The sequence below is a fragment of the Notechis scutatus genome, chromosome 1 (genome assembly GCF_049901735.1).
Source record: "Notechis scutatus isolate UNSWTSFEM ecotype Mainland chromosome 1, rNotScu1.2, whole genome shotgun sequence".
NCBI lineage: Eukaryota > Metazoa > Chordata > Lepidosauria > Squamata > Elapidae > Notechis > Notechis scutatus.
In genome coordinates this window covers 223484896-223509964 of record NC_142009.1, presented here as the reverse complement: position 1 = coordinate 223509964, position 25069 = coordinate 223484896, and the positions used below count along the sequence as shown (strand labels likewise).

The following is a 25069-nucleotide window of genomic DNA, read 5'->3' as shown; positions in this document are numbered from 1 at the left end:
ACTTTTCTTGCCATAGTTGTCAAAAGCAAATCACTGCAGTTGTTTCATTGGTAAGACAGTTGTGTTAAGCGAATCTCTTTTCCCTCTTGACTTTGCTTGTCAGGTCACAAAAGCTGATCACATGACCCCAGGACATGGCAACCATCATAAATATGAGCCAGGTGCCAAATGCCCGAGTTTTGTTCATGTGACCATGGGGATGCTGCAATGGTTTTAAGTGTGAAATTGGTCATAAGTCATTTTTTTTCAGTGCCATTGTAATTTTAAATGGTCACTAAGCAAATGATTATAAATCGAGGACTACCCATAGGGGATGATAGGAAAGGTTCTCCAACTTTGTGGTAACTTGATTTCCTTTCAGCAAATGAACTTGTGGGATATCAAGCTAAACAAGTATATAAAACTGAATTTATCAGAAGACTACAACGACCTGCTTTAGATAAACTAACAAGCAGAATCCCAAGAAAGTTTACACAGTACCTCCAGTTTCTACACAAGCCTTAACAGATTTAAATATCAAAGTTCCTCAACGCCATCAAGAGCTCCCATACCACAGTTTGAGAACCCTCAAGTTGCTTTCTTATCTTTCTTTCTATTTGCTCTTCCTGTCAGTACTTAATGAATGATCACCATTAAGAATTTTCTTAATATAACCATAGTTTTGTATGTGCTTTGCAATGAGAGAGGACTAGTGTTTGCTAAATATCAAGTATCAAGGACATACATTATGGATTTTTTTTTTGTTCATTTAGGACAGGAGTGTCAAACTCAATTTCATTGAGGGCCGTATCAGGGTTGTGTTTGATCTTGGGGGGGGGAGTTGGTTGGGGGCGTGGCCAGGATGGGCGTGGCCAGCTTGACCTCACTCATCAACGCTCCGTTTTCAACCACAACAGCCTCTTGCAGCCCTTTGCCAGCGAAAACAGAGCATGCGGCCTCCCCGGGCCTCTGTTTTCGCTGGCACAGGGCTGCAGGAGGCTGTCGCAGACGAAAACAGAGCCCAGGTGGGCCTCCCTGAGGCCCGTTTTCACTAGCAGAGCAACCGCATACCGGTCCTTCGCTGTTTACAGGGTGGCTCTGTGGGCCAGATTTAAGCACCCTGCAGGCCGGATCCATCCCTGGGCCTTGAGTTTGACACCACTGATTTAGGAGAAGTGTTCTTAAAACTTTGGAAGAATAGGTCCACAGCTGATCTGCAGCAATGGGTTGCTAGTATGAGTTACTTAGCAGTGTTTCATTAACTTCCTTTCCACAGAGGGGCAAGAAAAATGAATTTTTAACTATCAAATTTTATAGCATTGCTTTGTTTTATAATATTTCCAGGGCTTTTATTCCACTCAGCCATCTCTTTCCAATTTTAATCTTACATTATTTTGCCTGTTTATAACAGTAAGTGTATGAGGTGGTTTTTAACACTGAATAATGAATTTGATATTTCTAATTGTTTTTGGCAAGACTATATCATCACTGTTATTTTTTTCCTTAATAAATACAGGAGAAGCTATGGATTATCAATTTTACTGGTAATCATAGTTTCATAAAATCAATTATTTTAGAATAATGAACTTTGATTAAAATTGGGTTGAGTGCATGGTAGCTGAATTCAAATGACAACTTTTAATAGAGTGTGCAAAGCCTGGTTATTTGTAGTGATTTAATTTTTCTGTCATTGTGCAAATTGTGTGAACTCAGATTGGTCAATGTACTTTTCAGTATCCTTTGCAAACTCAGAAACAGATTAATTTGGTAAGCATGTTGAGCATATTTCCAAATCCAGCCCACAAAATTTCTGTTGCACACATGTGTCAGTTCTGTTTTGTTTCTCTTTTCATGTTTCTTAGACAGCAGTCCTGAAACAAGAGCAAGTGTAAAGTTCGTCCAGGATACCTCGAAATACTGGTACAAGCCAGAGATCTCCAGAGAACAAGGTGAGGTTTTTGTTTTTTTTAATGGCTCACTGAAGCTCCTTAACAGTTAGAAAAAGTTCTGGCCAGCATGTGATTTTCTTTTGTTTCCATAGAAACAAAACAACCACAAAACTATGAGGAACACTAAATGATCAGTTCGAACACTTATTCTCCAAGAACCCTCAATGGTGGCAGGATTTATAATAACTCTTTTTGGATCTCTGTGGATATCTATAGTTCTTCTGAGATACAAGATAGAAAGAATAATTAACTTCTAGTTTTTGCAGCTTTTGTGATAAACTTACCTTTACAAGTTGGCAAAATAATGTCAGTGATTAGGTATACTGCAGGATTCAAACTTGGGAGGGGTCCCTCCCTCCCTCCCTTCCTCCCTTCCCTGACCAGAGTGATAACCCTATCACCTTGTGTCACCTGCTTCTTTTCTTGTTCCGCCACAAATAGAAAAATGGGGTTTTGTTTGTTTGCTTGTTTATTTCTTTTTATAATGTCCCTGTAAGGTCATTTTGTGTCACTTACAGGTTATAAAACAAATAGAAAAATAATTAAAACATATTAAAATATTAAAGCTACACAAATTAAAATTTTAAAAGCCAAAACTAAAAAACAGCATGGAGATGAGATCTTATCCTGTCAACTATCTTCAGCGGTGAGCGTCTCCCTCAATGATATAGATATTTACTCTATAATTAAGAAGTTAAGATTTCATAGAAGCATTGTCTTGTGGAAATAGGGACAATCAACCACAGGTTTAATAAGTACATATTTCAGTTCCTTTGAGTGACACATAGCTGTGCACATAGAGTTCAGAGGCAATGACTGGTAAATGGAACACACTCACTGAAGTAAGTAAGCATGGGCCCTGTCTCTCATCACATTGAAGCTATAATAAAACCTTGATTGAACCGTTCATTTGTAGAGAGGCATATCTGCTAAAGCCAAATCTAGGTTAAATCCCAAAATATGATTTGCAATAATTTGTGTCATTGCATAGAAATTAATTGCATAATGAACACAAATAAATGTAGAAACATAAAAACATCAATGATGAAAATGACATCAGTTGAGACAGAGGACATAAATTCTGTCAATATTCTAAACCCTTTCAGAAATAACAGATGTCAGTCAAAGTCCAAAGTAAATTTTTGTTCACTGCGTCCAAAAAGTCACTGAAGGGAGATCTGTAGAACTGAGTGTTTAATTCTTAATATATTCTTCCATTTTAAAAAAGTACACTTCTACATTTGAATTGGTTAGCAATTGAGTATGCAAGGGTATCTCTCCCAACTCAGGATAGCATGGTCTAAAGGTGTACAAAACAGATTGGCCCCCATTTCAACTTTCAGGATGGCAACCTTCTATCCCCAGCTCGTGCTGATAAGCTGCCTGCCTGTTGTATAATTGGGAGTGAGCCCTTTAAAAGAGTAAGTTCTGTCAGCAGCCATTCTTTTCATCCATTCAACAGCTGAAGCACTTGGCACATCCCTCATTTCCTTCATATCTCCCCTTTCAAGGGTAGAGTGACTGTTACTCAATGAACATTGGCACTGCTTCAGATCAGATTCTCAGGGACAGGGTCATTCATGTCCCTGCTGTAATTCAGGCTTCCCAGAATCAAACCAACAAAAGAGCTTTCACATTTAAATCTTAGAAGTCGATGAGAAAATCCCCCCTTAAAGGAGGGGCCATGTTTGCTCCTTATTCATGACATTGCTAAGGATATGCATTTTTCACTCTCCACTGAATGCTGCTGTTTTTGCTCCCTCCCCAAATTATACAACTGGCAACATTATTCATGTAGGCCAGACAAGGAATAATGGATGGAAACTGAACAAGGAGAGATTCAACCTGGAAATAAGGAGAAACTTTCTGACAGTGAGAACAATCAACCAATGGAACAGCTTGCTCTTGGAAGTTGTGGGAGCGCAATCACTTGAGACTTTCAAGAAGAGATTGGACTGCCATTTGTCAGAAATGGTGTAGGGTCTCCCGCTTGGGCGGGGGGGTTGGACTAGATGACCTATAAGGTCCCTTCCAACTCTGATTATCTGTTATCTGTTATCACAACCGCCTTAATCTCCAGATGTTACATGGGAGACTTATAAAGGTGAATTCATCTCATCTTCCCCCCCCAAAAAACCTGACCTATAAGACAGACAAGAAACAGATAAACAAAGTTGGTGTCCCAACCAAATGGCTTTGGGCAGGGCAATCACATCTAATATTTTGGAGATCTCTAACAATTGAGCTCCCAAATTATCTAAAACAATGTCAGTACACATTGAACAGAGTAGAATAGAGAAACTTTTTATTTGTTTCCCAGACTTGTTGCCTTTCCTATGGGGTAACGGGCTTGTTATGCCAACTTGGGGCATATATACATTTATCCCTCTACTGAGAGTATGTCTGGTGCTCTAAAGGTGGTGGGCTTTAATGAAAATAATTCTTCCCCATTATTCCTTGGCAATGCCCATGGGTGTCTCTCTCTGTTTGGCATTAGAGAGGTATGAGATGCAGATGTTTCTGTAAGGGGTAGGAAGAAGATTCCAAGTTTGCATCTCTTCCTCCAAAATCAGAGCTTTCTCTCTCTCTTTCTGTCTGCCCGTGCAAGAAAATAGCCAATCTATTCTGAGGTTTCCTTATCAAACCTGGGAAGAAATGCTAATGAAGCCAACACAGATTATTTCTTAAAAGTTTAGGAATAGCAGAGTGACAGATGTAAAATACATGGAAAATTTTGCCCTGTTAGAAAAGGTTACAACACAGGGGACTTTCTGATTTACAGAAATGTTGATGGGGTATAGGACATGTTAAAGGTGGGAGATTCTGTTATAAACCTCATAGTGGTACCATAAAACAGGGGTGGGATTCTATCAGTTCAGACCGGTTTGGGTGAACCGGATGTTAAATTTGCATCTGGTTCGCCGAACCGGTATTTGAACCACCCAGCTGGCCTCGCCCTCCCCACCCCGCCCCTCCCAGGTGTCTTCACACAACCCATTTTCAATGCAGGTAAGTGCAGGGTCCATGTGGAGGCTCTGGGAGGAGGAAAAACGGGCCTTCCAGAAGTCCAGAAATGGGCCTGTTTCTGGCTTCTGGGGGGCCTCCAGAGCTCGGGGAAGGCCATTTTCACCCTCCCAGAGGCCTGAGGGAAGCCTCTAGACTCTTGGGAAAGTGAAAAACGGCCCTCCCAGAAGTTGCAATAGGCCATGCCCACCATGGCTACGCCCATCCAGCAACTGGGCAGCGAACCAGTTGCTGGGATTTTTTTAATCCCACCCCTGCCATAAAAGTTTGAAAGATTCTCTAGTTCCTGACATTTTATGTTTATTTCACAATGACAAGGAACCTGAGATTTATTAGATACCCTCATTATGCCTTGTTGATTGGAGGGGGGGAAGCAGTAATGTATTTAATAGGAGCATATCTAGTACAGATAGTCCTCAACTTGCAACCACAATTGACTACATTTTTCCATTGGTAAGCAAGGTAGTTGTTAAGTGAGTTTTGCCCCACTTTATGACCTTTCCTGTCACTGGTTTTCCCCAATGACTCTGCTGGTCAAAAGGTCGCAAAAGGTGATAACAAGGTAACTCCAGGACACCACAATGGTCATAAATACATACCAGTTACCAAGCGGCTGAATTTTGATCATGTGACCAAGGGGATGCTGTAACGGTCGCCAGTGTGGAAAATGGTCATAAGTCACTTTCTTCTTTACACCAAGATTCCTATTATTCACTGTTTTTCTTATTCAAGGTTTAGATCTGTTGATGTTCACGTAGTGTGCTCTACTTCTTTCCCAGCCATTGCATTGCTAAAAGACAAGGAACCGGGGGCCTTCATCATTCGAGACAGTCACTCTTTCCGGGGAGCCTATGGACTGGCCATGAAAGTAGCTTCACCACCTCCAGGTGTTATACAGCAGAGCAAGAAAGGTAGAGCCATTCACACAACTACCCACTACCCCCTTGCCTTCTTGGAACATGTGCCCAGTTTCACTCCACATGGGAGATATTTGAGCTAGGACCAGCAAAGGTGTTATTGTTGGATGATAGAAAAACCCAGGTTTTAATCCCAGGGAAATATATCCTATAATTGCAACCCCAGAAAGAGGTTGCAACCTTTAGTAAGAGACTAAGCTGTTTGTAAAGCATGAGAAATCTAGAAGGTGCTTTTTCCAAAAGGCAACTCTGCTTTTCTTTGAAGATGTTTCGCTTCTCACCCAAGAAGCTTCTTCCATTCTGACTGAATGGTGGAGGATGGAGGGATTTATATTCCTTGCAGTCCAGAGGACTAACGACCAGATGACTGCAAAGAATATCAATAGTTCCATCTTCCACCATTCAGTCAGAACTGAAGAAGCTTCTTGGATGAGAAGCAAAACGTCATCAAGGAAAAACGAAGTCCAGTTGCCTTTTGAAAAAAGCACCTTGGGGACAAGCATGATCTGGATGACTGAAAATCTCCACAGACATGAGAAATCTGGGATTGTAATTTATGGAATCATAAAACTGGTTGGAGATTTTCTAATCCAAGTTAACTTTATTCACGGTAAAAGCTTTTCCTCAATCTGAACTATAAACAGCGATGGCAGCCTATGAGCTGACACAGGGAATATATTGTTGGGGACAAACTCATTCTTTTATTGTGCTAGAAATAGCTGGTTTTTAGCTTAGGCTGTCTTTTAGGTGGCGATTTATATGAAAAGCTTAATTAAAGCCATCTATATTAAAATTCTGATTGATTCCTTTAAGGAGATATCACCAATGAGCTGGTAAGACACTTCCTGATAGAAACCAGCCCTAAAGGTGTGAAACTAAAAGGATGTCCCAATGAACCCAATTTTGGTGAGTGCCTACAATTTTGTATTCATAACTTCTATCTCATCCTGCCCTCTTGTGGAATCTGTAGCAACGACATGTGTACTTTTTAGACTTTCCAAGTAAGGAACAGGGAATATTTAACTGGCATGAATCTACTAAAGCTTCTTGGTTACATTGTCTAAACTTCTGAAGTCTCAGAAATTCAGTCAAGGTTGTTTGCAAAAACAGAAAGCATTATTGTACCATATGTGTCTCTTTTAAGCATAAATGAACATGATACAATTGTAGTGATACTATTTAGTATTGCATGTGTTGTATTAAGGTCATTTAATTTCATCTTCTCGCCAGAATAGGTCTTGTTTCCTTTGTTTGCAAATATTCTCAGTCCTTTCACTCTTCTAAATTAATGGTGATGAATTATTCTTTGTCAGAGTGAAAGTGAATATTCTATTCTTTGCCAGCATGAATTATGCTATGTGATACCAAGCATAGCTTGCTTGCTTGTTTATTTATTTATTTAATCAAAATTTAAAAACTCCAATCTCTTTGACAGTGGTATGCTGGGCAGTGTAGAAATAAAATAAACAAGTTTATAAACTTTATGTCATACATTCATTAAGTTTATATGCCACCCATTGCACTATCCAAAGCTTAGTTTGCGAATTGACTTTGTACGTAGATATTTCTTGATTCTGCTTTGAACAACGGATTGCCCAAAGAATTTTGTGGTCTTAAATGCAATTAAGATGAAATGTAACCAACCTGTTTTAATATGAGTCTCTGCACATTTAAGCTTTGTTTAGTGAACATCCCATTTATTTGTATTGTGTGAGCATACGCAAGGAATGCAGAATACAGTTGGAGAAATATGCTTCATAAATATGTAGCTATTATTTTTGGAGTGGGCAGCCCTAATAAATTTAAATAAACAAATACCTCAGTTTATATGGTTACCTATCTTACTGTTGAGACTCTGGGCCATGAATAAATAAATACATAAATTGCAACCATCCCCAAACTCTGTTATATATGCCTGGTGGCATAACCAGATCTTTAAAGCCATACAAAAGGCAATCAGAGTTGGGATTAATTTAACCTCTGGGTGGTTGATGTTCCCAAAAGAGGTGCCATGACTGGATAACATCCTCGGTTGCCTTTAACTTTGACCAGATCTCTTTTTCCCTTTCTAGGTTGCCTCTCTGCTCTGGTGTATCAGCACTCAATCATGCCTCTGGCATTGCCTTGTAAGCTGGTCATTCCTGACAGAGGTAGAGTTCCCTGCATTATTACATGGCATAATGTCATTTTATAGAGTATTTCATCCTGGCGAGTACAGGGACAACACCAAGAATGTTTGAAGTTAGTTTTAATTTCAGAAAAATAGAGGCAACAGCAAGAATATTCTGCAAATGGAGGGGAACAGAGATTAGGTAGAGTGTATCATGTTATGAGTCAGTTGTGTATCCTTAGGGATTCAGGTACAGAAAGTTTTTTATTCCAGAGTTAGCAACCATGCTGCATACATAGAGAGGAAAGCTGATGCCAAATACTGCTTCAGCACTAGTCCACTGCTATAATCTGCTGATTATAAATAGGAGGGCATCTTCAAAAATGACAGGGGAAGGGTAGGATGGGGGAGGATAATATAATATGTTATCACTGCAAAACCCATAATTCATTACTTCTCTCCTTGCACCATCATTTCTCTGTCATTATGGGTACTTAGGATAATTTGTATCTCACCCAACCAGCCCAGTTGTAAATCTTCAAAAGCTAAACCAGACAAAAAGGACTGCTCACAAGCTGTACATTACTCTTGAATAGAGATTACTCATGCACATTGAAACTTTTCCATGCATGGAAGTATTTCTATACCAGCCTAAACTGAACAATTGGATGTTCAGTTCATGAGGATTCTAAGGCTCCTCATTCTCTAAGGAGGATTCCTTGGGATGGCTTATAATAACACAGTTTGGAAAGTTGTCACGAGGATTTAGCAGATACTGCGATGATATTGAAATATTGGTAAATTTGCCCCTGGACACAGGTATTATTTATTTTTCTAATATAAAATATTTTATACCCATTGTAATTAAAACAGAATTAAAATATTCTATTGTTTTAATTATGTTTATTGTATACAAAATACAATACAATTTATTTATACAATAAACATACGAACAATAGAATATTTTAGAAAAAATGGAAATAACAAAAATAAACATTGTGGGAGTTGATCATATTGAAAGAAAGTTGGGACAAATAACTTTTCAATTTTGAATGCAAGTATTTGGCATTTCTCTTGGGAGTTTGTTTCACAGAGCATGTGTCAGCGAACAGAATTCTCATCTCTGCACTACAGCTCAAGAATATAATCCATCTGTGGTAAAGGCAGGGGGATCTCTTCTCTAGATATTCATACAGTGACATAGAAAGCTTCTTTGAAATTCCTACTTGGGTCAAGATGTCCCAGTTAGAAATCCCAAAATCATTTTTCTTCAAACAGACATGAGCCTTTAATCAGATGGTTAAGGGAGTACACAAAAGTTCCATATGTTAGTCTTTCCCCAAGTTCATGCACTTCCAGCAAGAACTACATTGGGGATTGCTGACTTATAATGAGGGAGCAGAAGATAAGAATCTCTCCATATTTATTAAAGCATCAGCAATTGCCATGTCCCATAAACAAATTCTACTGGCACATAGTTAATTGAAAGCCAGATATATATTTTAGTCCAAAACAGTTGAGTGGTTTTTTTGTGGCATTCATGTACATTGTTTCCATATAGCCCTTAAGAGCCATTAAAACATTATCTTTTGGTACTTCCAGAGGAGGTCAGAGATCAGGAGAAAGAAGAAGAATTAAGCAAAGCAATAAAGACTAAGGAACTGTCCCAAAAGTGCTCCCCTCACCCCCGCAAACAGCTGAATTTGTTTTTTCCTTGAAGTTTTGCTTCTCATCCAAGGAGCTTCTTCAGCTCTGACCAAATGGCGGAGTAAGGAAGGATTTCTATTCCTTGCAGTCATCTTCTGCTTAGCTTTCTTTTGAGAGTGTTGAGGTCACTTGAAGGTTTATCTGTGCCCTCAGGGTCATCTGAATAATGCAAATGGGCATGGAGCCTTTTTGGAACTGCTGAAAGGATTGTATTGTAAGCAGGACATAGGTGGTGTGTACCCCTCCCCCGCTGTGGACAGAGGGCTGTTAATGTAGATGGCCTTTTCAACCCCTCTTTCAAACCAGTAGTCCTCTCTGAATCTAAAATGTGGACTCAGTCAAAATAAACAGATTTATTTTGGCTATCCTGTCTATTGCAAGTCATAGTAAAAGCCCCTCTCTGAGAGAAATGGATGGTTAAGATCTGTAAAATAATAAATAAAACATAATAAAAATAAATAAATAAATAAATTGTAAGTGATGATTTTAGAAATTGAACACCAGAGGGTGCTAAAGATTTTAAGGAGGAGAAAAAAAATGCAAGCTTCCTCTTGATGTCATTTAATACTGGGACTTAAAAAATGGAAATACAAAACTTTATAGTAACATCAGTTATGTTAAAGGAGCACTTTGAAGAATGGAGCCCCAAATTATAACTACAATATCAACACTGTCAGTAATGATGTCTGCTTCTCTGAATAGATTATGTTTAAAATGTCAAGCTTCAAAAACCGAGAAAGACTTTGCTGAGGTTCTTCTGAACAGTTTCTTTTATTGAGCCCTATCTATAGGCAGAAATCTTGCCAAGCTAAGGCAAATGACTTGCATTATTAACGTTATATTCTGAGAACTCCTAGGTAGAAGCTGCATTAACTCTTCCTCCCAACAAAACTATCTAAACTTCACCGTTTCTTGCTCCTCTGGAATGCAGTTCCTCCTTCCTGGGAATCTGTATTACATTCCACCATAAAAAGTTGTTAATGAAGGAATGACAGATGCAGAACAAATCTTTACTAAAAACGCAGAGAAAGTACAGAGTGTGGAACCACAAATGACAGGCCAAGAGAATGATTTGGAAAAGGATGCTTTTGTGTACAAAAAAAAAAAAAAACCTGGCTGAACTTTTAAACATTCAAAGGGAAATACAGATGATAAATTAAAAGAGTGGCCTGGAAAATGTGTTCTTATTTCATGTACATTCCATCTAAAAAGAGCCTGAATCTTTGTAATGGGATAAAGAATTGAAGAGAAATCAAATTCAGCAACAATATTTGATGGAATGTTTGAATTAAAATTTAAGACTGTTAAAAGTAAAAGAAAGAGAGCATAAAGTTGGCTTTAAAAGCTCAAAATAAGACATATTTTTGCAATACTCTGGCAACTGTTTATAAACTTTGTGTTGACACCAGAACTGGAAAGATGATGTTTTATGGGTTTGTTTGTAGATAAGGAGTCTGATATGGGATAAAGAGCTATTGTTTAATTTTATAGGGAGTAAAAGATTATTAAATTTGTTTATACTTGTTGTGAGGAAAGTTGGAAGTGACTTCTTTATGTATTGTTTTCTTTTTCTTTATTATATTATTCTTTCTTTTTCTTTTTTCCTGTGCTTTTTATTCTTTCTTTGCATTATCTTTTCTTTCTCTAAGTTTAGTTTGTATTAATTTTTACTACTGTAATTAAAATTAATAAAATTAAAAAATTAATACCGATTATATTTAAATATACTGTCTTTGGATCCCAGCATTGTAAATCAAGACATTCCCCTTTTAAGTTTATTTAGTTGTCACCCTTTTATTCAGTTCCATAAATCTGAAATGAAAATGAATGTTCTCCATAAATATACATTGTTAGATATAATCCAGAAAAATAACATAGATGCGTATTTATAGACAATAACCCCCTCTGTGTTTTTATTTGAAGATCCTATGGACGAAACAAAAGAAACAACATCATCCAGCAGCTCAGCAACTGATTTGCTCAAACAGGGAGCAGGTGAGCAATTTAAGATTACTCATTTTGAACGAATTGAAATGAAAATCAAAGGCACCCTAAATGATTAGGATGTTAGATTATTGCCCAGAATTTGCAGGTTCAAACTCGTATAAAGCCAAGAAAGTGCACTGAATCACTAAGCCAACCGTTTAATCTGAGCTCAGTTACCTCATGGAGCTGGGTTTGAGGGTAGAATTGAAGAAAGCTCCTGAAGGGACAGTAAGAATCCAGTCAGTGAATGAAAGAATTTCTCATTTAGATTTATTCTGACTAGTGGGAGTCTTGTGTTAAACTTTCCCATCCCAAACTGTTTTTGATTCTGACACTGAAAAAAAAAATGGAAATAATGTGAAATGTGGTCAGGTACTAAATTCGTATTATTGTTTCCTGTGAAAAAGAAAATCATGACATATATACATCACTCTTCCCTCGTTTAGCGTTCATCAGATGAGTTATTGGTATTCATCATAGAATTTTTGGTTAGCATAGCCAAAGAGGAATGTTGATACATGTTACTTTCCTTGTAGTACAAACAGCAGTGTATTGTATACTTCAATGTTTGGTAATTATTCTTCATTTTACCCTACCAAAAATGTTGGCCTCAATTTCCCTCTTTTCTCCCACAGCCTGCAACGTGCTGTTTATAAACTCGGTGGAAATGGAATCATTAACAGGCCCTCAGGCCATCGCCAAAGCAATCACTGAGACATTGGCTGCTGACATCCCTCCCTCTGCCACTATTGTCCACTTCAAAGTCTCCACACAAGGCATCACCCTGACAGACAACCAGAGAAAGTAAGGGAACAGGATGGGGGAAGGGTCAGGGTTTGGAGAAACCTGGGTGCATCCAATACTAGCATCTTCTTTGTCACAAGTTCCTCAGTGCATTTTTCATTTCACTACAATATTTCTTAGCATCATGTTGCAGAGTTCTCTGGCCACATTGAGTGAAATAATTAATATGTGCAAGGTATCAAAAAAGGTCAGGGTATTTTGAACAAAGTAAATCTCTACCAAGAAGTGTTTCATCAGTTGGATATTAAACATATAAAGCCCATCCAGGTCCTACAGTACTGTGACTATCTGCCATCTTATCAGAACTTTCCCTCTTGCTCATGTAGATGAGCTTCCTTGGGGTGGTTTAGTTCTTTTTGTGCATGGATTCACCTTCCTTCAATTTCAAATGGCTGTAGAATTAATGCTTATCCCCATTTCTGTTTCAGACTGTTCTTCAGACGACATTACCCTATCGTTACTGTCACCTTCTGTGATGTGGACCCACAGAACAGAAAGTAAGTGAAGCTGTTTGCTAAATTCTTACGTAAACTTCAAGCAATAAACCTTCCAGAAGCAGTATGGGCATGGTCCTCTTATTTTTATTCTCTGTGTCTTATATATCTTTAAAGAGTTTTAATCAGAGTTTAGCATTTGAAACAGCAACATTGAAAGAAGAAGTAAAATCCATCGTGAATGAAAAACAAGGTGTTTTGGTATATTAAAAATCTAGTGGAGATGGAACCAATTAAAATCTCTTTAGGATATTTTACAACCAAAAAGACACCTCTAAAAAGATTCTGCCACTTCTGAATTGGGAAAAGTGCCTCTACTCCATTGAAGAAACACCTTTATTCAAGGGGTTAATATGTGAGGTCCTTGGTACTGATATTACTAGTTTGGGTAATGAAATGTCAGCAAGAAAACAAATTCAGAGAGGACCAAGGACCCCTCATTTCAATTCTGAGCTACAAATATTTTCCTTTATTGGGTTAAAATGTGTTTAAAATTATCTAATTTGTCCTAATTCCAGACCTTCTGTAAATATCAAGAGTGATCACTATGAGCTACAGTTTCTACCTGAACGCATTGAGAGATGGAAATGACAAGACGTGTTTCTGTATCAGAATGATAAAAGCCATTGGCTGGAATGGAAAGATAGGAACATATAATGGAGAAAAATGGGAAATTGCCCAGGACAGGATTCTTGGAATCCTATTTTCATTTGTGCTCTTGAAAGGAACTAATCATTCTTGCGGACTCTTTGTTTCTGTATTTGAGCAGAAACCTCTGTAATTAAACATCTGTTCCCCTATGTTGCTACTGCCAGATCGCTTTGATTTCCAAGAAATGAGATTGTTCCATGTTGAAGCAAATATGCAGGAAATTATCAACAGCAGTGGAGATTTACAGATGTCTCCCACAACTTGTTTCTGCTCTGCAGAGAACTGAATTGCCAATGAAGAACAGAGAATTGTTCATCTGTTTCTTTGCAAAGTAATGATAACTCAGTTTGAGATCAAATGCATCTAAAATGCTGACTTTTGCTCATTATAGGTCAATGAAGTTGCAGGCTTATGATAGAGAAGGACTGAAAAAATACACCATTGTTCATTTATTTTTTAATTGTCACTAAGCATTGTAGTGAAATTTCAGGGTTGAATTTTAGAATATTTCTAAAAGTCAGATCATGATACTTTTTAAGCAACAGATAATTTCTCAGAAGAGTTAAGAGACAAGGGACAAGATTTTCAAACAGTAGGGAATTATAAGAGGATTTCATCCCCTTTCCTAGTTGTTGTAGTCATTTATTTACAAAAGAAAGGATCTTTTGTCAACGAATCAGTGGAATTCCATTCAGAGCTTCCTACTCTCTTAGATACACCCTGTATTTAACTCACCATTTTAAAAAAGTGTCAATTTTTCCTCCATGTAAAAGTTAAATAGAGCTTTTTGTTTATTTCTCCACAGGTGGACTAAATCAGAATCTGGTGGTGCTGCCAAGTAAGTTGTTACTTTGATTAATGTCAACCTTAGGACATATTTTACACATTCACACACATTAGGACATACTTTCTTCTGTGGCTCATAATCCATCCTGTTAAACCATCTCCAATGGTTCCTGATAACATGTTCATAACATGTTCACGGTGGCACAGTGATTAGAGTGCAGTACTGCTGCCTGCTGCCTGCCTGCAATTTGGCGGTTCAAATCTCACCAGGCTCAAGGTTGACTCAACCTTCCAACCTTCCAAGGTGGTAAAATGAGGACCCAAATTGTTGGGGGCAATATGCTGACTCTGTAAATTGCTTAGAGAGGGCTGTAAAGCATTGTAAAGCGGTATATAAATGCTATCGCTATTGCTACATAACCACAGAGTGAAATCAGCTATCTATCATAATGTGAAGGAACTTTATAGCTTTGGGTAGATAGCTCAGAGATAATTAATTCTGTATGAATATTCTAAGGAAAACTCTTCTGGCTGAATGTTCTATTTTCTGTGAATTCTCAGGATTGCTTGGATTTCATTTATTGTTCACTTAAGAAAAACACATAATACACATAATATGTTGCTTCATCTACAGTGGAAATTTTTATTAGATGAATAGTGATATGAAGCACATATTAATTAAGGGCAGTTTCTCTTGAGTCCTTGTGTGTTTCAAATGGCATGGTAGAAGGAATATCAAGAGTTTTACCTGATACATGTGTAAAGCATGGTAGTGGTCACAAGTAGCACTGGGCAATTCTTGTCTTCTCTTGGACCAGCACGATTTTATCGCTCCTTAATTTCTTTGTCATCCTACAGACTCTTTGGCTTCGTGGCTAGGAAGCAAGGCAGTACGACAGACAACATTTGCCACCTCTTTGCTGAGTTGGACCCAGATCAGCCAGCGGCTGCCATTGTCAATTTTGTTTCCAGAGTTATGCTTGGCTCCTCTCACAAGAGATGAACTGTGGCTTCCCCCTTTGCAGGGGGCTTCTTGCCCTTGAATTTTGACGAAGGACTTGGAGTTGTTCCGAGAAGTAGCGTGAGGAAGTGCATCGTGAAGGAATGATGTGAACTGATGGGGTGGGAAGGGGAAGGTTTATATATATATATATATATATATATATAAAGCGATTTGAATTGTTGGAAGGCTGAAACCAGCCAAACACATGTATGTAGCAGAAACCAAGGAACTGACACCATTGTCTTTCCCTGCCAAGATCAAGAGTTGGAAACAATTTTGGCTTTTGGATCAGCACAAAAATCAGAGAATTCAGCCCTACAGGCCAAAGTATGACTCTTAATAATCTTTGTGGGATAGGTCTATCTAGTAGTTGCTTGTTTAGAAAATAAGGCAAAAACGAAACCGACTCAAATACCCATGACTATATGAGCTTCAGGAAATAATATCCAGAGAGATGCTAAAATTATTTTTTAAAGCAAATGCTCCCAGTTCAACTACTGCTGAAAGTATGAAGTATGTCTGTATGAGTGTGTGTGCACATGCATGTGGTCTGTCTGTGATATGCACATATTTCAGTATTTAACGTGAGGCTTTACTGTGAGGCTTCTTGCCTCTGATGGCGATTTAGAACATGTATCTCATTCCCCTGAGGTCACAGGCCTCCATAACCTGGGGAAAACAACAACAACAACTGTTAGCAGTACAGGATTTACAGTGCAAGCAGAAAGTATTTATTTTAATCAGTAGTCACACTCATTCCCACATGCATGTGCACCTACCAATCTGTACAAAAGAGTTTTAGAGCTGAGAATCTCTTTTTCAGTAATACTTTTTCAGTGGAGCATGCTCGCCAAAGCAAAATACGCTAGTATCTGTCAGAGTCTGTGCAATGGGACTCAGAATAAATTGTCCTAAGACTCTTTCCCGGAAATGTTAAAACGCCAGGAGCTGGGGAATGTCCTTCCTTTTGAGTTTCGGATAAAGACAGTTCTGCCCAAGCTTATCCTTTGGGAGACATACACGTTGTTTTGGAAGTTGCATGGAAAATAGAGCAAAGGCAAGATGAATAATCCAATAATTGGAGGGGGGGGGATTCTGTTTTGAAGCCATTAAGAATAACCATTATAAAGACTTATTTTGTTGATTTAAGCATGGCCCTAGCTGTTTCAAAAAGACAGCGTCCATATGGAGGTTCAGTATGTAGCAAAATTAATTCATTATTTTTGCATTATTAAGCTTTATTTTTTTTGCTTCTGGAGAAATCAAACAGTAGATTTTTTGCACTGACCTGCTAATAAAGTTATGCTAGATCGACATTTAGTATAAAAAGGGAGATTCTTCCTCTATGTTGCATATCATTTCATGCAAAGCAACTTCATATCCTTTCCAGAGTAAATGAGAAAATGTAGCAGTTGCAGAAAAATTGTACCTTCTTATATTTAACATCATGGTTGAATCCTTCTACTAGAATAATTTTTGGAATTTCTAATGGAGGCCACACATTTACAATGTGTAAACTATTCATGTTTGGTATCTATCAAGGAGACAGTGAATAATGTGGATTGATCTATTATATATAATTACGGTAGTGTAATGAGAATTTCTCACTATCTTCCCAAACTTCTACAATTGGCAATTTTTAGGCTTAAAGATGTGCTGAATGGATAAAAAGATGTTCTTTTCTATCATCCATTCTGCCTATGGGTTTATTGTGAATTTTTCAATATTAGTCTAGATTCAAGAAAGCCACTGTTGTTTTGCTATATATCAACTGATCCTGTACAAGCTGGTTCAAAAACCACATGCATAGTAATAATATAAAAAATTCTACCCCATGCCTTGTTAATAAGTCAAACCTATAAAATATTGTTCACTGCTACTGAAATGGCAGGTGCCATTGTTGTCCAAAATGCTATATAGCAAGGTGGACTAAGTCTTAGCAGGTCTCTAACACCACCGATGTCCTCCAACACAATTCAGTGGCCTCCACTAGAAACCATGAATGGAAGTTGGTCTCTCCATCAATTTTGTTCTGACACAACAAATAGGTCATGAAATAGTGAGGAGCAGAAAGATTTTTAGGATGGAGGCCATGTTGATGAGGCCCTTCATACAAACGCATGCAGTATTCATTAAAAATCAGTGCGACAACTTGTGAGACGTGCAGTCTCCTAAATTTCCCCGGCATTTTCATTGCCTTCTTATATAATATATATATATGTATGTATGTATGTAAGTATGTATGAAATATACTGACAAAATAATGTAAGCTAATCAATAATTTTTTTAAAAAAAAAATGAAATTTACACAAAATATTTATTTTTTTTTTGTTTTTGGCCCTGTTGCTTATATTTTTCATCTTTGATTTTTGCAGCTCCCTTCATTTCTCCTACCCTATAGAATATTCTCTGGGTGATTAACTTGTCACTTCCAGATGCACTGGGATTCCCCCCGCCCCCCCACTAAAATTCTGGGAGCCTTAGTCCTAATATATCTGAAAAATACCAGGTCTGGGGAGTGGTGACAGTATAAAGCTTTCCTTTTGTTAACGTGACCCAAGTGTCAAAACACGAGGTCAATTCCATCTCCTGAATGCTGTAAAAGCAGCAGCTTCTAATTGTATGCCCCAGGGCAATGTCATTATACAATGTTTCTCATTCTCCCCCCCTCCCTGACCCCATTGTTCATCCTCTGCCTGAGCAAATGAGCACGAATGCATTTATACTTTATTGCTGAATGAGGTGAGGAATAACGGTGCGCGTATGTGTGAAAGTGTGCGAAGAGAGATTCATTCCTGGATATTGTTGTATAAAGCATGAGTTTTGCAACTAAGAATTGTTGAGACAGGTACTTGGATGGAGTGGGAACATCAGTTTTTTGGCATCCTCACCCAGGCTCCAAGCCCCATCCATAGCCAGATGGGATGCTTGAGAGTGCGAGATTTATTCTTTTATGTTTGTTTTAAATGTCTCTCTCCTTCCGAAAAATTCAAGCAAGATGATTTCCCCCTCCCCCTCCGCCTCACCTGCAACTGTCTCACCCCGCCATTAACCAATTAGAAAAAGACTGCGTCTATATAGATATATAAATATTATAAATATATATATTTTTTGAAAGTCTCTATTTTTCAGATTTCATTCCCCCCCCCCCCACTGCTTTCAAAATTGTCCCCGTACTCAGTGCTTGCTACCTTGTCACAGGAAAAGTATATTGAAAGTTAATGGTTCATGCCTTTTTTGACACTCAGATGAAAGTTAACTTGATATAAGTATCCAGTAGTCACATATCAGTAAATACATTGGTAGGCACATGCATGTGAACAAGATATCTGCTTCCAGCCATTGCCTTGCGCACTGTCCCTGTACTAACTCACGAGCTACTAAAGATGGAACGTTTAAGATCCCTCTCTTTTTAGCCTACTCGCTGAGGCAAAGCCTAATCACATTATATAGCTTGTTGCTTGCCCAGCTTGTATCAAGACAGTGCTGCGTTTTAGGAATAAACTTGTATTTATGTAGATCACCTTCCCTGTCCTTCTCTCAGCCTAAATGTATTTGAGGCAAAATACCCAAAAGGACAGTTTCTAGAACTAATGGGAAATTTGACTCACCTCTAAACCCTACAATCTTTTTGCGTATGTTGGTTGGGTCAGAAAATGATGACTTTTAATAAACTTTCCTCAAGTGACATGTTGGGCTACTCCAGTTATGTGTGAGGATGTAGACCAAAGACTAAAAACTCAACCCTGATCCATCACGATGGACTGTTGATCCAGCTATGCCAGAAAGGATTGTCTTGGATATATAAGAACTCTAAAGGGAAAGTAGTTTTCTTTCTATTGCCACAACTTTGGCAATACCATCCTGTTTTATCTTCTTCCTTTTCTAGAATCTCTTAACAGAAGGTTGTTTGGTTAAGCCACCTTCCATTAACCTGATATCCTCTCAATGGGACTACAAGTCCCAGAATTTCCAATTAGCATGTGGGTAGGAGTTCTAAGAGTGCCCATACCACGCTATCTAGAGAGCAGCCAATTGAGAAAGGCTGGTCTAATTCATGTGCCTTATTCACTGGTTCATCTAGTGATTTGCTCCAGATGTGAGTAAATGACTAGCTATATCAATCTTCTTCTTCTTCTTTTTTTGGACTTAATCACAAATCCAACTTCATCAGTGGCACAAAGAAACTTTTGTGATGCAGGGCAGACAACCTCTGGTCCATGCTCATTTACTTTGACTTTTTTGAGCTTCAAACCCTGAGAGAGATGTTGGTTTGTTTCTGAGATTTTAGGGATACCAGCAAGCAGGCTTTTCTCTGGAAAAAAAAACCCTCCACTTCACATCCAATACCTGGGTCTCAGGTCTAATGTAATTTTAGCACATGTATGTTATGTAATGATTTAGAAGATGTTGGATTTTATACATAATGCACTCAAAGCACCCTCTGCGCACAGAGTATTACATAATCTTGCCAAAGAAACCTATTTGAAATGCACTTTTCTTCGTTGTACATTTATTCTGTGTGGCTCTGCCCTTTTCCCCATTTTTAAAACTTTTTGTTTTTAAAACTGTGTTTGCTAGTGAATTTTCTCTAGCAATTTCTGAAATTCTGTCTTAGAATAATTGGGTAATTTAGCTAATTGTATATGTAGCTTGATATTTAAAGAAAGTTCTTGAGCAGTAAAACAGCCAAATTATATTGCTTTTGTGAGAGAGAGCAGGAGGAAAGCCATTATAAACTCACCGACCTTAAATTTCAACATTTCTTCCCTCTGAGCTATTGTATGAAACTCTCACAGTTTAAATCTCATGTCTAAAAGTAGCTATTTTCTAAATTTCCTTCTCAGCAGCATTAATAAATAATATCTGTCAAATAAATAACATTTAAGCAGACCTAGGCTTATTTATAACAAATAAAAGCATCTTCGCTAAACTGGGACAGAACATTAGCACACAGAAGAATGCTAAGGAGCCTGCCTCTTCTCAGTTTCCCCTCTTGCCACTAAGTCCTCTTGTTGTCCTTAGATGTATCCTCAGTGTCAACATGGAAGGAAAACAACTTCCTGATTTGTCAATATACATCAAAGAAGCCACCATCTTGTCCTTTCTCATTAGCAGCAAATTGGCTTGGATTAGTGTAATGTTAGAGTCAAGAATGTGCCTTTTTATCCTAACGGAGCTGGCAGGCATTGGCAAATATATATTTATCTTCTTCTTTTATAGAGGTTATTTGACACGCAGCTCAATATAGACATCAGTTCTTTATAATACAGAGGTTGGCATACCAGGCTGTTTTTTTCATATCATGGTTCACTGATTGTCCTTAGTTATGAGGCAGACATTGGCCCAAATGATTAAAAAACAACAACAGCCACATTGGACCAATAGCCCAACAGGCAACTTATATATCTGTTTCCATCTGCAGTTAAAGTGAATGCACTGAAAAAACAAATGGGAAGAGGAAACAGGGCTGAGTTACATCTTCAGACAATAATTAGTTTGAATAGTTCATAAAAGGTTGATTTGAAACAGGCTCTTTTCAAGTTATTTTTGTGCTGTGTATTTAAGAAATATTTGGCAAAAGAGCGAGCTGGTGATAAGATGTATCCTGCTAAATTTCAGGGCAAATGTTACACTGACTTCATGGAATATCTATGTAAGGCGTACTGAAAATCTGAAATACTAGCTTTTGATCTGTTGCCCTCTGCCATTTTTCACTATTAAAAGCAAGACTATCTCTTCGCTAACATGATTAAGGACCAGTGCTGGACTTTTCTTCTATGCATTAAATGAAGTGATTTAAACAAATAAACACACAATTATATTATCAACATTCTTGCCATTCTTGGGTAGTGTCTTCTATATATTAATCATGCATAGTTATTTAGAAGGCTGCAGGACTTTTGCTGGATGTCTTAAAATACTGGTTGGACATCCTTTTGATAAGAACTTCTTTTTCTGGGTTTCCTGGTTTGAACAGGAAGTTAAAACAAATGGCTCGAAGTTCCTCCAATTTGACTTCTAATAGCACGAAATAGGTGGGACATGGGTTGTTCCTAGCATCATATTTCCAGAAATAGTAGTTTTTATTCCAATGGATGTACTGCTGAATAATAGCACTTCAAAATCAATGATGCAATCCAAAGATAACATTGTCCACCTTGGCATTAGAACTACTCAGATTCCACTTTTTTGGCTGTAGGGTACTCTCAATGGACATACCAGAACATAACCCCTTAATCAGAATTAGGAACCAACAACCATTATTGAGGAATATATATATATATATGTATATGTATATGTATATGTATATGTATATGTATATGTATATGTGTTTTAGATGTTTTATTGTGGAAGATTGCTTTGAACTGTCTACAAGAAGCAGAAAGCAACTTGTCAAATCAGTTCCTATCAGGAAATATTCCATCTAGTGATTCTCTTTTCTACATTTATTTTTTCAGAAGGTATCACATTTTGCTTAGTTTTATTTGTATTTGAAATGAAATGCTGTACATGATTTCAATAGCATTAGAGCAATAAATACATAGAAGAAAATTACTTTTGGAAGGGAGGGAGTTTGTCCTAACTGAGCTCAGAAAAGTCAATTAAAGTTAGCAGTAGGGACAGAACCTGAATAGGTTGATTGCCTGTGCATTGTTAAATTCTCTGCCTTAGATATAGATGGAAACATATTTGTGTATAATGCAAGGCAATAAATATCAACATTTCTTCTGCTGCAATTGTTTGCATAGTTCCATACTATTTTTAAAAACTGTGGTTCTTTGCCTTCTCATCAAAGTTGTTCCACAGTTTTTGATCTTCTCATCCTCTTGATTCAAAATCCAGACTTCAATAATCCAGAGGTCAATAATAATGAGATAGTAATATTGCTATGAAGACTCCTATAATTGTCCATATATGCCATTTATTCATCTCACTATTCCCTATCTTCTATTCTCTAAAATGTTGAGAGCCTAGAAACTGAAAAATGACATTTTGCTTTTAACTACCAAATACCTCCATCACCCCAGAAATTAGAGGCTAAACAAATAATGTGTTTAGGATTGGCTGGATGCTTTTGCTGCAGCAGAGCCTTCCCAAACTAATGGAATCCTCATTATTTACCTCAGGGTTTTCCAACTTTGGTAACTTCAAGACATGTGGACTTTAACTCCCAGAAGAAGTCCACATATCTTAAAATTGCCAAGGTTGGGAAACTGTGATTTACATGAATAATCCCTTTGTATATCAACTTGCTTCATGACTGCTCTGATAGAAACTTTCAGAATGAATCCAAACAACACAAATCAAGCATCTAATTTATCTCCATGGGGGTGGGGGGGGAGAGAAATGCATCCAATGAATTTTGGGTTTATATCTAATAAGACTGTCATTATTTGCCAATATAAACTGGGGAGATCTTTATTAAAATTGTGACTTATTGACTTTGTTTTTTTACTTGCCTGGACTGTTGTTGTTGTTACAGATTTCTTGCCAGTATTTATGACTATACAAAACCATGTTTCTTTTCTTTCTTGCATCTCTCCATTTTTTTAAACCCAGACAGAAATGTTCACTTACACATAACAGAGAGAGTAGCAAGAAGGAAGGGAATAATAAACCCAAATGCAATCCCCTTTTTATGTGTTTATATAGACAGAATTATCTCTATATTTTACCACCTAAACTTTCCTTTCCCTTTGTCCAGTAATTTCTTGACTCATTGCGGTTCCTAGTATGGCTTTATCAACAATAAGATTTTAAATCAAATCAATTATATCAAATATGCTGTTGCTTGAATTGCCCAGCTTGGTATCTGGATTGTTGGAATTATATCTCAAACTTTAAGGGAGTGAAGGAATAAAGACTCTCTAGTTTTTGCACAGGGTACTTGTGATGGTGGTTGTATTCACTCTTGCAACCTTACACTGCAAATTTGGTTCACTACAGAACTTCACACACCCAAACACTAAGATGAGTATATGTTTATCCAAAGTCAAATTTGAGGTGAACCTTCTACACAGAGGAAAAGGATTCGAAGGAAAACTAATTTGGTAAGATCAATGCAAATTTCAGAAAACCTTTTATAGATAAACAAATATAACAGTAAGCACCAAAGTTGCCCAGTTTGACATCTCCATCATACTTTTTACAAATGTTTTTGGTGTGGACTCTTTGACAAGTGGTCCAAAAAAGATGATGGACTTATCTTACACCATGCTCATTAAACTTTTGAAGGGAGTGCTTATTTCTTTTACTAAGAACATGTATAATTTTCCAAGGCTCTAAATGCATGAGTATGCATCTTTCAGCATTCCATATAGAAGCTAAAGAAACGTACAGAAATCTATTACACCTGAATTCTAAAACAAGGGCTACACAAAGTCATAGGAAGCTACAGTGGTAACACAGTATACAACAACTCAGATCAAGATACTGTATTGCAATATAAGAAGCATCTGTAAATTTATAACCCATCTTGTTATCCAAATCAACTCTGGGTGGCTTACAATGCAATAAATATATATACATATAAAACAATTATCAAAATAATTTAAAATTCCAAAAGTTAAATACAGAGTAAAAATACCAAGCGGTCAAGCAGAAAGGAGGTGGGTGGCACCTTCTCTATCACTACCAACCATCTCCAGTCTAGACCACTGGATCCCAGAACCAGGTTTTAATGCCCTTCTGGAGGGCCAGATGGGTGAGTGTGGATCTCACCATCTGTGATAAGATGATTAAAAGGGCATGAGCCAATTTTGTGCATATGTGAAGCAAATATGCCAATAGATAATTTGATGAAACTGTATTGAAGTGAAAAGATGATGGTAGACAAACAAGAAAAAAAAAGATGTTTTGATAAGTTATTTTTAATTCCATCTTCTGAGTGCCACTATAAGGGAAGATCGCAAGTATATAAAACAATATCAAGTGATATATTATAATAAGCTACTAAAATAGAAACTATGTCTGCCTTCCTACTTTGCATTAAACTATAATGTGGGTTAATTTTTCATGCAGCACACACTAGTGACTAATGTTTTTGTATTAAACAGTGGTTTTTAAAGGTGGGTCTAGCTTAACGTATTAGACTAGCTAGCAGAATAGCATTTAAATAAGACATGCTTTAGAAAAAAAAAGGTAAAAAAATATCAGAATTAGAATTTTAACTAGGGCAAACATTCAAACTCTAGTCAGTCAACAACTTGTAAGTTGTTCACTTTGGCAAGATTTAACTAAATATTTCTGGCTTATAACTTCATAGTCACTTTATTGTGTCATCCAATGGCACACAGGTTACTAAGATGTCTGATTTCCTTTAAAAATCAGACTTTCTCCAACAATAATTAAAATGGCTTGGATTTGGTAATTCCATCTGCAATTATGAAAACATGTCTCAATTCTGAATGAATGCAGAGTGTTTGGGAATCATCAGTTTAAGGAACTTCAGCATATCCACAAAAAACCTGACATGTTTTTGGTAGGTAATTACTTGTCCATTTCCTTTCCAGGGTCCTATCAAAAATCCATCAATTGTTTGTGTTACATTGTCTAGGCAGAGAAATCCCAGAAGTTTTAGATTTGCATTTAAATTATTCAGTTATGCAACAATTTCCTTTTGAAGCCATCTTTTCAGGTCAAATGTGGTCAAATCT

The 25069-nt window shown here is 37.4% G+C and overlaps 1 protein-coding gene across 16 annotated transcripts in view; it reads left to right on the top strand.

Moving 5' to 3' along the window:
- Positions 1-23298, top strand: part of TNS1 (tensin 1) — a 374426-nt gene extending 351128 nt beyond the window's left edge. For all 16 annotated transcript variants that reach the window (XM_087950347.1, XM_087950343.1, XM_026665513.2 and 13 more), the window contains 9 exons: positions 1842-1928; positions 5732-5863; positions 6683-6775; positions 7942-8019; positions 11610-11681; positions 12308-12476; positions 12905-12973; positions 14427-14459; positions 15266-23298. In XM_087950347.1, the coding sequence (XP_087806473.1) occupies positions 1842-1928; positions 5732-5863; positions 6683-6775; positions 7942-8019; positions 11610-11681; positions 12308-12476; positions 12905-12973; positions 14427-14459; positions 15266-15410 (878 nt within the window). In that variant the 3' untranslated portion in view covers positions 15411-23298. The remainder of the gene's footprint in view (positions 1-1841; positions 1929-5731; positions 5864-6682; positions 6776-7941; positions 8020-11609; positions 11682-12307; positions 12477-12904; positions 12974-14426; positions 14460-15265) is intronic.
- Positions 23299-25069: the final 1771 nt, after the last annotated feature.